Here is a 12385-nt window from a genome sequence, read left to right on the forward strand (position 1 = left end):
CTTGAGTAGGTTGGACCAATGCTTATTAGATTCTAGAAATGAGAGGGGATTTGGTTAACCGGGAAAATACTAAGAATGTTTTTCTTTCTGGATGAATCTTAGATGAGGTTGAGGAGCTGAGTGGGAATCAGTGTCATGTGGTCTTAGTGAAGATGAAGAGGGCTGTCTTCTCAAAGGTAGTTCACCTTTGGTGCAGACTCGCTCGGTCTTTATGGCATACTTGCCCATTCTCACTGACATCTGCCCTCAATTCTAGAGCTCTGGCTTGTTCTCTCCAGGACCCTAACTGACTGCTTTTGGTTGATCAAGCCATCCTAATGGTTTTGTAAATTATTCTTTTGATACCCATGTGCTTGTTGTCAGCAGTAATATTGTTATAATGAGAACCTTTCTCCTCCTTGTGAATTTGTTATAATGCTGCTAAATAAAACAAAATTGTATTCAAAAAAAGAGCGCTCTACACATCAGCAGAGTATTATTCTAATCCATTTCATCTGAAGAAATGTTTTAATTTGCTCTCTTTCTCACCATGCAATAACTTAATTTCCTTTTTGGTCTAGGGAACTGAGAGGTGGACAAGTAAATCCAGTCTTTTGCAAGTGCTGATATCGATCCAAGGTTTGTGCTAAACAAAATTTTGAACTACTTGTATTTTGACAGTTTGCTTTTCATAATACATCAAATCGGTGTTGCTAGTTTGCTGGATTTTGAGTAAAAGGAAGGATTTCCTGATTATATTCGTTTCCTCCGCTTGTGATTTTTCATCCAACTTAATTGTTGCTTTGAACTTGGCAGTGACTTCAGGATAGGAAAGTAAGTTATCAATGGGATGTAGATAGGTTGAGTGTGTGGACAAAAATTTGGCAGATGGTCTGTAATGGCAGCAAATGTGAACTGATTCACTTTGGTTAGAAGAGCAGCCTATTATTTAAATGGTAGGAGATTGCAGAACTCTGGTACAGAGCTCATGTACGTGGGCCAAAAGGTCTTAATGTGGTCCTATATCTTAAGGTCTTGCATGTAATTTCAAATTAGGAGCAAATGTATTGAGATGCCCCTCTTGTAGGGCGCTCAGATTTTGGTGTCTTGGCACATGAATCACAAAACATCAGTGAGTAGTTTTGTGCCCCGTATCTAAAGAACAATGTGCTGGCCTTGGAGGGGATCTGGAGCAGGTTCACAAGAATGATCCTGGGGATGAAAGGCTTGCCATATGAAAAGAGTTTGAGGACTCTGGGTCAGTACTCAATGGAGTTTAGAAGGATGAGGGGGCATCTCATTGAAACGTGTCGAATACTGAGAAGCTGGCTAGAGTGGATATGGAGATGTTGTCACTAGTAGGAGAGACTAGGACTTGAGGGCACAGCCTCCATTTCCTTCACTGAGAAGAGGAGGAATTTCATCAGCCAGAGAGTGGTGAATCTATGGAACTCATTGCCACAGAAAGCTATCGAGGCCAACTCATTGAGTGTATTTAAGACAGAGATAGGTTCTTGATTAGTAAGGGGATCAAGCATTATTGGGAAAAGGCAGGAGAATGGAACTGAGAAATGTATCAGCTGTTATTGTTTAACAGAAGGCTGGATGGGCCAAAAGGTCTTAATGTGCTCCTATATCTTCAGGTCTTGCATGTAATTTCAAATTAGGAGCAAATGTAGACTGTTCAACCCCTCTTGCTTGCTCCACAGTTTGATAAGGTCATAGCTGATCTGGTTGTCTTTCAAATTCCACATTCTCATCTACCCCAAAGCCCTTTGATATCCTTGCCTGACAAGAATCTATCTATCGCCATCTTAAAATATTCAGTGACTTCTCCTTTAATGACTTATCTGAGGCAGAGTTCAAAAGCCACGCACTCAGAAGATAAATTTCCATTCCTCTATCCTAAAAGGGTGACCTCTACTGCTGGACTAACCCACAAAAGGAAGCATTCTTTCCACATCCACCTTGTCAAGACTTTTCAGGATGTTAAATATTCCAATCCATTACCTGTCACTCTTCTAAACTTGTGGAAACGAGTTCAGTTATCATAAGATAACTTGCTTATTCCATGTATCAATCTAGTAAATTACCTGAGAATGACTTCCAGTACACTTACATCCTTTTTTGTTTGAAAAATGAAACCAAAATTGCATCAATGCCCTGTATAACTGAAGCATAACATCCTTACTTTATGTTCAATAGCTCTTGCAATAGCTGCTACTATGCCTGCACACTGACCTTTTTACAATCCATGAACTAGAGCACACAGGTCCCTTTACATCTTGGAATTCCGCGGTTACACACTATTTAAATAATACTCTGCTTTTGTATTCTTTTTTCCCCAAAGTGAGCATCATATTTTCTTAATACTCCATTTACCAAATTTCTGGCAGCTCATTGAACCAATCTGTATCTATCTGTGTACTTTTATGTCCTGTTCGCAATGTACTTTACGACCTATCATTGTGTCACTTGTAAATATAGATGCCATGCCTTTGTTGCCCTCATCTAGATGTGTTCTAATCAGCGATGTTCAGAAATGTTAGTACACACTGGAGCTGGTTGGTTGTGAACCTGGGCCTCCTCGCCCAAGGGTAGGGACCTGTGTTCCCTGTAAAGCTGCATATGTGGGGCTGCACACCAGGAAATTGAAACGGCACACGTCCCATAATCGTCCGTGCAGGATCAAGCAATGAAGAAATCCTCAATCTTCATGCAGGATGATCCTGACAGGAGCATACGGATGGCCTGTTAATACCAGGATTCTCCAGAACAAAGCCCAGGCTTTCTGAAGTCACTACTCATGCAGCTGCTTCCAGCACCAGATGGATTGTAAAAAACTTGTGATCATCAAAACATACTCTGGACAAGAAAAGAAGCCTGGTCATATAATTTCCAGTCAGGGATTCAAGTTAAAAGCAGTAGGAACAGAGTCAGAAGTAGGCTGTTTAGTCTTCTCAGCAGTGACCAGGAGGATTGGGCACAAGGTCTGGGAAGGATGTGGCCAATTGAGAAGGGTTAACAAATGATGCAAGTAGCAAGTTGCATTTCTGTCATATTTTAAAGCTTTTGTTCCTTTGCTAAGTTTAAAATGTGTTCAAAAGAAAAGCACATGAGTCTTCAAGCCCTGTTAATAATTTCAAAAGGGAGTGGCTTTTTGAGGTCGTTGAAACAGAGATGCCATCTACAACATAAACACAACATATGTTTAATGAGATTTTTGCTTATCGTGCAACAGATGTTATATGCACTATTTGCCCTAAAGCAAATGCTGGGTGTGAGTTTTCTGGGACAGGATTGGGAAGTAGACTACCTAAAGCAACATTTGAGCCAAATGGTATATGTGGTTACTGTTATTAGTTTACAAAGCTAAAGCAAATGAGAAATTTTATGAATCCTCACTGAAACGCCAGGAGGTTGAGATTACGATGGAGCATACAGAGAACAAAAGGACCAATCCTGATATGGTGGAAATTTCTCCTCTTAAAATATACTTGTGATAAAGATGAATACACCATGCTTTCTGTGCAAGACTTTACATGATCATGTAGTGAATGACATTGTTGCATTAATTGCTGTAAGAATGGTGTCATCAAATTTGTAGAGGATTGACTTTGTAATTTATAGACAGTTCTTGGATGAATTGTGAAAATCACATTTTCATATATTGATAATGGATGAAATAATGGATGTTTCAGTATACTAAAAAAAGTTGACTATGTACATCGTTTCGACCAGAATCTGAACTTGATTACAAGACTCCTAGGAATTTTGAAACTGACTGCTTGTGACAATGCATCTATTATGACAGCAATCAAGAAATGTTTCATTAACGGTGACGTAGATTTACAGGAGATGGTGATATATACATCAGACAGCTCTTCTGTTATGCTGGGGAAGAAAAATGGATTAGCCGCAAGCTTGCAACACACAATCTAATGTTTGTCCTAACAGTATTGTGTAGCTCAGAGAAGACCTGGGAATAGATGTTTGAGTGCAAATAGGTACCAATTGTACAAGGTCTTGAAATGTTTCTAAGACAAATGTATGCAATTTTCAGCAAATGAACCATGAAGAAAGGACAATGTGAAGATTTTTACAAAGTCAGTATGATACAGTCTAAATGCCACTGAATGAAATGAGGTGACTATTGAGATGCTTTCACATGAATGCATTAATATGAAACTGCAACAATTTGACGAGTATTGCGCACAGACCAAGTGAATAAGTGCAACAATACGATAAAATGCCTGAAAATTCTTAAGCCACAATATTGCATTGAATTAAGAGCTCTGAATAATGTCTTTGGTGAATTGGCATCCCTGTGCAAATTCTTGCAAAGAAGCTTTTTGCTGACTATTGAAGCTATGCAATTTGCAAAGGCCAAGATCAGTAAACCAAGACACTTTATCTAGGAGAATGCATTTATTGGAGTGATAAAGTTAAGGTTCTGGCTGCCCTTGACAATGATGTGGACACTGCTGCAATCCTTCAATTTAGTCAACTGCAATGTGACCATCTGTAAAGCAGATTTCCAGAAGTGGAATTATGATAGTGACATGCATTTGATTAGACTGCAATTGTGAAGATAACAGATAATGAATTTGGAAAAGACAGTATTGTGGACTTATATCAAAATATTTCCCTTTTACACCAAACTATGACGAGTGTGGACATGAAGGTGTGTGAGGGATACTCCGTTCAAACTTATGGTTGTGGAAAAGACAAGGTGGGTTCTGTTCAGATACAGTCCACCAAATCAATGTTCAAAAGACGACAGGTTCAAGAAATGTCCATTCTACTAAATGTTTGTTTGTACAGCCTAACTGTAATGCTATCACATCCAGTGCTGACTGAGTGTGGAAAACTGAATCCAGAAATAGATCACTTGGACAGCTGGATGCAAATTAAGTCCTGCATTTCATTTGGACAAAATATCAACTTGAATGCAGTATATAATCCTTGGGCAGCAAATAACAATGGGTGTGAAAATTTCCCATTATCGAGTGAATAAATTATTAGTGCCCACTTCTGGTCACTACTATATGTGGCGTACATAGTGCTGCTACCAAATAGGCCCCTAGTCTTCTGAGATGTGCAAATAACTTTGTCTATTTTAGCAGGTAGAATGCTTGTAACCTTAAAAATATAAACACTTAATAAACTGTGAGAAATGTTACAGCACAACTTCCACTCGATGTATGAAAGACCCATTTATGCAGTTTTTAACCAACCAGCTAGTCTTCTGTCCATGCTAATATGTTATCCCTTTAACAAGAGCTTTACATTTCACGTGAGCCTTTTAATATGGTGCCTTGTCAAATGCCTCATGAAAATCCAAGTGCAGTTGTCTACAGGTTTCCCTTTATCCACATGTTACTCATTGAAGGAGCTCCAATAAATCGGTTAACATGATTTTACTTGGAAACTCTGTTGACTCTTCTCAACATCCTTGATTTTTTTTTTTCTCTAAGCAACCAACTATAGCCTCCTTTATAATCAATTCTAACTTTTCCGAACGACAGCTGTCAAACTAACTGGCCTATAGTTTCCTGTATTCCATCTCCCACCTCCTTGAATATTTACTACTTCACCTTTGAAATCTTTTCCAGAGTCTAGCAAAATTTAGAAAACTAATTACCTATGACCACATGATCCCCCTCTTGTAGGACGCTAAGATGAAATCTGTCAGAACTTAGAAATTTGACAATCCACGGCTCTGTCAGTTTACTTTGTTCTGCCTCCCCACTAATTGTAATATCACCAAGTTCGTCTCTTCAACCTTATGATTTACAGCTATTACTGGAATTGTTTTGTGTCCTCTAGTGAAGATAGAAGCAAAATATTTGACTAATTCAACTGCTATTTATCTACTGTTAATTTCCCCCATTCTGTGCCTCTCGAGGACCAACACTTTTTAAAATACCTTTAGAAACTGTTGATATCCACTTGTACATTTCTAGCCAACTTGCCTTCATACTCTAATTGCATTTTTTGTTAATCCCTTAAAACCCTTAGAAGCATTTAACATACAAAGGGATCTAGGCATGCAGGTCCGCAGTTCCTTGGAAGTAGCAGCATAAATGGATAAGGTGATCAAAAAGGCCTATGGAATGCATGGCTTCATTGTTCGGGCATAGAGTATAAAAATTGGCAAGTTATGTAGCAGCTGTATAGAACTCAGTAAGGCTATCTTTGGAATATTGTGTACAGTTCTGGTCACTACACTACCAGAAGGAAATGGAGGCTTTGGAGAGGGTACAGATTCCATTTACCAGGAGGTTGCCTTGTTTGGAGGGTATTAGCAATGAGGAGAGTTTGGATAAACTCTATTTTCACTTGAACCTTAGAGGCTGGAGGGTGATCTGATAGAAGTTTACAAAATTGAGGTATTGGATTGAATGGATAGTTGAAGTTTTCTCCCCCCAGCGTAGAAATGTCAATTACTAGGGGACATAACTTTAAGGTAAAAGTGGATAAGTTTAAAGGAGATGCAAGAGGCAAGTTGTTTTTTATACAGAGGGTGGTAAGAGCCTAGAATGCACTGCCAGAGGAAGTGGTAGAAACAGATACAATGGCAACATTTTAAAATGCATCTTGACAGGTACGTGAAGAGACAGGGAATAGAGGTATACGGACCATGTAGAAGCAAAGGGTCTTTAGTTGGCACAGGTTGGGTAGGCCAAAGGACTTGTTCCTGTGCTGTAGTGTTCTTTGTTCTGGATAGTCAAATTAGCAGCTATTACGAGCCAATTCACTTGTGGTTTTCCTGGGTCACTTTGTTTTATGCTGGGCCCCCAATCCTGGGCTTCAACTTATCCTGTTTTTTTAAAGAAAAACCTTGGAAGCAACGAGCCAAGAAAGCAAGCCCACTTCCTACAGATTAAGGGGATGGCCATGGGCACCCGCATGGGCCCAAGCTATGCCTGCCTCTTTGTAGGATACATGGAACAGTCCTTCTTCCACTGTTACACTGGCACTATCCCCCACGCTGTCTTGTGCTCCCATGAGGAGCTTGAACAGTTCATCAACTTTACTAACGCATTTCACTCCAAACTTTAAATTCACTGGACCATCACCGTTACCTCCCTCTGCTTCCTGGACCTCTTTGTCTCCATCTCTGATGACTGCCTCGAAACTGACATCTATTTCAACCCACCAACTCCCACAGCTCCCTGGACTACACCTCTCACCCACCTTCCTTCAAGAATGCGATTCCCTACTCCCAGTTCCTCCACCTCTGCCGCGTCTGCTGACAAATGGGGCGTTCCATTCCCACACATCCCAGATGTCCTTGAAACAGGAGGACCATAACTACCCCACCCGCCCTTACCCCGGTGATCGAAAATGCCCTCAACTGCATCTCTTGCATTTCCCGCACTTCTGCCCTCAAACCCACACCCCCCAACAAAATAAAGACAAAATCCCGCTTGTCCTCTTGTATCACCCCACCAACCTCCGTTTCCAACGTATCATTCTCTGCCACTTCCGCCACCTACAATCCGACCCCACAACCAAAGAGATATTTCCGTCCCCACTCCTGTCGACCTTCCGTAAGGATCGTTCTCTCCAACTCCCTCGTCCACTCCACACACCCACGAACCCTAACCATCCCCTGCAACCGCAGGAAGTGCTACACCTGCCCCATACCTCCCCCCAACCCCTACTCAAGGCACAAAACAAACCTTCCATAGCAGACAGGGGTTCACCTGCACATCTGTCAACTTAGTCTACTGTATCCGCTGCTCCCGGTGTGGCCGCCTCTATATCGGTGAGGCCAAGTGTAGACTCGGAGACTGTTTTATAGAGCATCTGCACTCTGTATGCGACAAACGAGAACACCTTCTGATTTGCCAACCATTTTAACTCCCCCTCCCACTCTCTTTGGGTGATGTGTCCATCCTGGGCCTCCACCGCAAACTGGAGGAGCTACACCTCATATTCCACCTCGGGGGGCCTACAGCCCGATAGCCTAAGTATAGAATTCACCAGTTTTAAAACCTCCCCAACCCCGGCCTAATCCCATGACCAACCCTCCCTCTCATCCTCGCTTCCTTGACCTGACAATCTGTCCATCTTCTCTCCCACCTCACTGAACAATCCCCTCCACTGCCTACCTGCACTCACCTATCACCATCCCACCCACCTCTCTCTCTCTCTCTCTCTCTCTCTCAGCCCCCTCCCCCCACCCCATGTCTGACGAGGGTCCCCAACCCGACATGTCTACGTTCCTGCCCCTCTGACGCTGCCTGGCCTGCTGTGTTCCTCCAGCTCCGTACTGTTATCGCTGACTCCAGCATCTGCAGTTCCTGCTAACTCTAAGCAAAAAAACACCTGTTCCTTTCTACACTGAATTCCCACACTGCCTCCAAAGTCCCTTAAATATTCCGGAACAGAAATTGAAGTAGCTGAGCCATGTAACTAATATAGAAAGTATATACTTTTCCCAAGGTGTGTAGCAAAGCACAGGCTGAAAAGTTTACAGTAGATAGGACAGCATAGATTTGATGGGACAAAGGGCCTCTTCCGTGCTGTATATGACTCTGTTAGACATCATCACAAAAGTTGGCACAGATCAGTAGATTACATTGTCCCCTTTTAATTCTGTTGGATCTTTGTAAATTTGACATTAGAATCTTCCATTCTTGATCCAGCAACATATTGTAAACACAGGCTATCAGTTGATGTTTAAGCTATGTTTTGCTTTCTCAATATAATTTTGAAAATTTCCATGATTGACTTTCCAGGTCTGATCCTAGTGAATGAACCCTATTATAATGAGGCTGGATTTGACAGTGATCGTGGTCTTCAGGAGGGCTATGAGAACAGTCGCTGTTACAATGAGATGGCCCTTATAAAACTGGTGCAATCTATGACTCAGCTCATTCAGAAACCTGTGGAAATTTTTGAACAAGAAATAAAAGAGCACTTCTACACCAATGGATGGCGACTTCTGTACAGAATGGAGTCTTGGCTGGAAATCAATGAAATGATCCAAAGAAGCATTGAACTTGGCAATAGTGCTGAAGATGAGTCAATTCCGATCTCCTCTTCTGATGCAGCAGACAGTCGAGTGGATGGTTTCTGTCCATCTGCAGCACAAATTGTTGTTGAATCTGTTCAAGCTGCTAAAGAGCCTGGTATGGAAAATTCTGAAGATCATGTGAGTAGTAAGCCACAGAAGTTAGCAGAAGGGGGTTCAGATGAAAATATCTGTCTGGAGACTGATTCTACTGAGCAGCAACCTGCTGAAACTTGCTCCCTAACCCTGGAGCAGAAGGGATCATCACAAGCTATTGTCAGGCCAAAAAAAAGGCGAAAGAGTTACAGGAGCTTCCTCCCAGAGAAGCGTGGTTACCCTGACATAGGTTTCCCACTTTTCCCTCTCTCTAAAGGGTTTGTAAAAAGCATCTGTGGCTGCCTGCAGAAGTACAAAGCAACCTTAATCAAGTCTGGAATTCCAGAAAAAAGAGAGGAGAGATGAGCACCAAATCTATGCCACAGGTTTACGAAATTTTCTAGACTTTTGATAATTGTGTAATATTAAAGCAAAGAGTCATGAGCAAATCAAGGCTGCTCACTTTTTGTAAATGGATTGGAGTAAGATGAATGAACATCATGTCGGGAGAAAAGAAGGCCCAGCCTGAGCATTTTAAAGCATGATACGTATGGTGAACTGCATCTCTGGCCTTAGAATGGCTGCAAACTGATGCCCATAAAAGATGTAAAAATTACATTGATAAATGTTTCACTCAATAACATTAAATCTGAATTTGTAGCTTGAGATGTATACAGTATTTAATCCAGATTTAAATGTGTACAGGTGTGGGCTCGAATTAAGTTCAGAATGCTTGGTTGCTTCTTATTCATGTAGAAATTGTCCCTGATTGTTTGTTTGTTTTTTTAATTTATTTTCAGTTGCCTTATGCCAGTGTAATATACAACTTTACAATTAAATTTAATTACAATTAAGGATGTCACTGGATAAGGGTTTTCACACCTTGGCTTTATTCAGTACTATGTCTACAGATACTGCCCGGTAATATGAAAATAAAACAAAGTATATGCTGAGTTGGACGTGCATCGAAATCCGTTGACTGCATTGACAAGCCCCACCTTAAATAAAAGAAAGCTGCTGTATTGCATGATGTAACTTTCATTTAGGTCAATGAAAGTATGCCGTTTTTATTTATAAAATCCTTCCAACGTTGCTGTCTTTCAGTGTCTAACACTGATGTATTTATCCACCCAACTGCTATACATTGGTGTATACAAACCTATTTGTTGCATTATAAGGGGATTTTGCTGGTCTAGTCTTTTGCATGGGATGTGATGTTGTAAAGCAGGATATTCTCAGCAATTTGCCCATGAATCTGTCGTGTTAATGTACATGTAGAATTGAATTGATTTTTCTCAATGGAGTTCAATTGAAATCTCCCATTAACAGTCTTGCAGTGACTCCCCATTGTGTAAATGCATTGTGGAACATCTGCCCAAAGCAATTTCTATTATCTCCAAAATGTTTCCCTTCTTCAGTTCCACTCTTATTTTATACATACGTATCCCAAGAATATAGGCTTCTAATTTCATCTTTTGAGTGCCACACTTTTCCAATCTTGGTTCTCTTTTTTTCCCTCGTTATTCTGCTGCCTTAAGCCCTTGCCCATAGGCAACTTTTGAAACTGGGCCAACAGTATTCAGTTTTACCCATATTTCACCGCTTTTGATTTTGTGATGATCGGTCAGGTCAAGGTCTGTATCTGGCATCATCAAACTTTTAGTCACTTATCAGTTGTAATTTCAAGCACTTTCTCATTTATTCCCAGTAATACTCTTCCTGCACTAAGTGGCAGGAAAAATTGATAAGATGACTTAAAAATATAGGCTTTTTTTGGTTTATAAATTTGAGGAATAGAATATAAAATAGCGATCATGCTGGACCTTAAGTTATTTTTAGGCCTTGGAGTGTTGTGCTTTTGGACATGGCATCGAAGGAAAGACTGGGTACAGGAGATTTGCTGTAATAATGCCTGACTTTAAGGAATTCTGTTTATAAGGAAAGGTTGGAAAATTTAGGACCATCCCCTTTGGAAGAGAGGGAATTAAAGTGACCTTAATTGTGAAAATCTCTATTGTAGTTTTGATAAATTAGTTAAAGGAAAAACTACTCCATCTGGTAACTGAATCATTCATCAGAAATCTGGGATTCATTATTTTCATGGACTAGTCAGGATCTGAACTGTTCTTATCGGGAAACGTGTTTCTGTAAGACCATTGTATGTAGGACCTGAAGTAAGCTATTTGGCCCACCAAGTCAACTCTGCTTTCATTGCGATCATGGCTAATTTGATAATCCCCAACTCCAACTTCACTACCTTTTCCCTCGTAACTCTAGATTCATTTCAATTTAAATGCTGTCTATTTCGGCCTTGAATACACTTTGAATATATTATACAGCCTCTATAGTTTTCTGTAATTAAAGAATTCCACAGATTCACTTCCCTTGAGAGGGGGAATCTGTCTTCATCTTTTTCTTATGATCATTACTCTGACGTTATATCTCCTGGCCCTTGACATTCTAGGGGAAACAACCACTTCAAACCCTGAGATTCTGTTTCAATAAGGTTTCCCCTCATTCTTCTAGTTTCCAAGTCCAATCTATTGAACCTCCCATAAGACAGTCCGTCCACACCTGGTATCAACTTATTGGAGGCAGTCCAGAAAAGGTTCACTGCCAGTACTTTCCTTGGATTAGGGGACAAAACTGTTTCCTGTGTTCCACTGCTTGTGATCTGACTAGTGCCTTACATAGTTTTAGCAAAACCTTCCCACGTTTATATTCCATTCAATTTAAAATAAAGGCCAACATTCTATTTGCCTTCTCTATTACATGCTGAACTTGAATGCTGGCTTTGTGATTTATGCACAAGCACTCCCAAATCATCCTGTGCTGTAGCTTTCTGCAATCTTTCACCGTTTTTAAAAAATAAATCAGCTTCTCTATTCTTCCTGCAAAAGTGCATAGCCTCACATTTTCCCACATTATATTCCATCTACCAAGGTTTTACCCACTCCCCTAATCTGTCTTTTTCTCTCTGCAGACTCTGTCATCCTTGCCACTTGCCTTTCTGCCTATGTGTCACACACAAACTTAGCAACAATACATTAACTTCAGTCATTTAAGTCATCAATATTTATTGTAAATAATTGGTGTCCCAACACATCCTGTGCCATTTCACCAGTTAGAGGTTGCTATCCTGAGAAAGCCCCTCCTTATTCCAACTCTGTTTTCTATCCACACTGATAAACCCCTCCCAACACTGGGCTATTATGTACCCTATGTGCAGTACCTTATTGAATGCCTCTTTGAAATGTAAATATATTACATCAACTTGTTTCCCTT

The 12385-nt window shown here is 40.6% G+C and overlaps 1 protein-coding gene across 1 annotated transcript; it reads left to right on the forward strand.

The window, feature by feature from the left end:
• The first annotated feature begins 527 nt into the window (after positions 1 to 527).
• Positions 528 to 10462, forward strand: LOC125485884 ((E3-independent) E2 ubiquitin-conjugating enzyme UBE2O-like). The gene is made up of 2 exons (XM_048611037.1): positions 528 to 618; positions 8730 to 10462. Exon 2 carries the CDS (start codon positions 8828 to 8830, stop codon positions 9464 to 9466), a length of 639 nt encoding a protein of 212 aa, XP_048466994.1. The 5' UTR covers positions 528 to 618; positions 8730 to 8827; the 3' UTR covers positions 9467 to 10462.
• Positions 10463 to 12385: the final 1923 nt, after the last annotated feature.

The sequence above is a fragment of the Rhincodon typus genome, chromosome 23 (assembly GCF_021869965.1).
Source record: "Rhincodon typus isolate 14 chromosome 23, sRhiTyp1.1, whole genome shotgun sequence".
Classification (NCBI taxonomy): Eukaryota; Metazoa; Chordata; class Chondrichthyes; order Orectolobiformes; family Rhincodontidae; genus Rhincodon; species Rhincodon typus.

Coding starts and splice junctions, on each gene's coding strand:
- LOC125485884 (XM_048611037.1), top strand. CDS start 8,828: ATGGCCCTTATAAAACTGGTGCAATCTATGACTCAGCTCATTCAGAAA.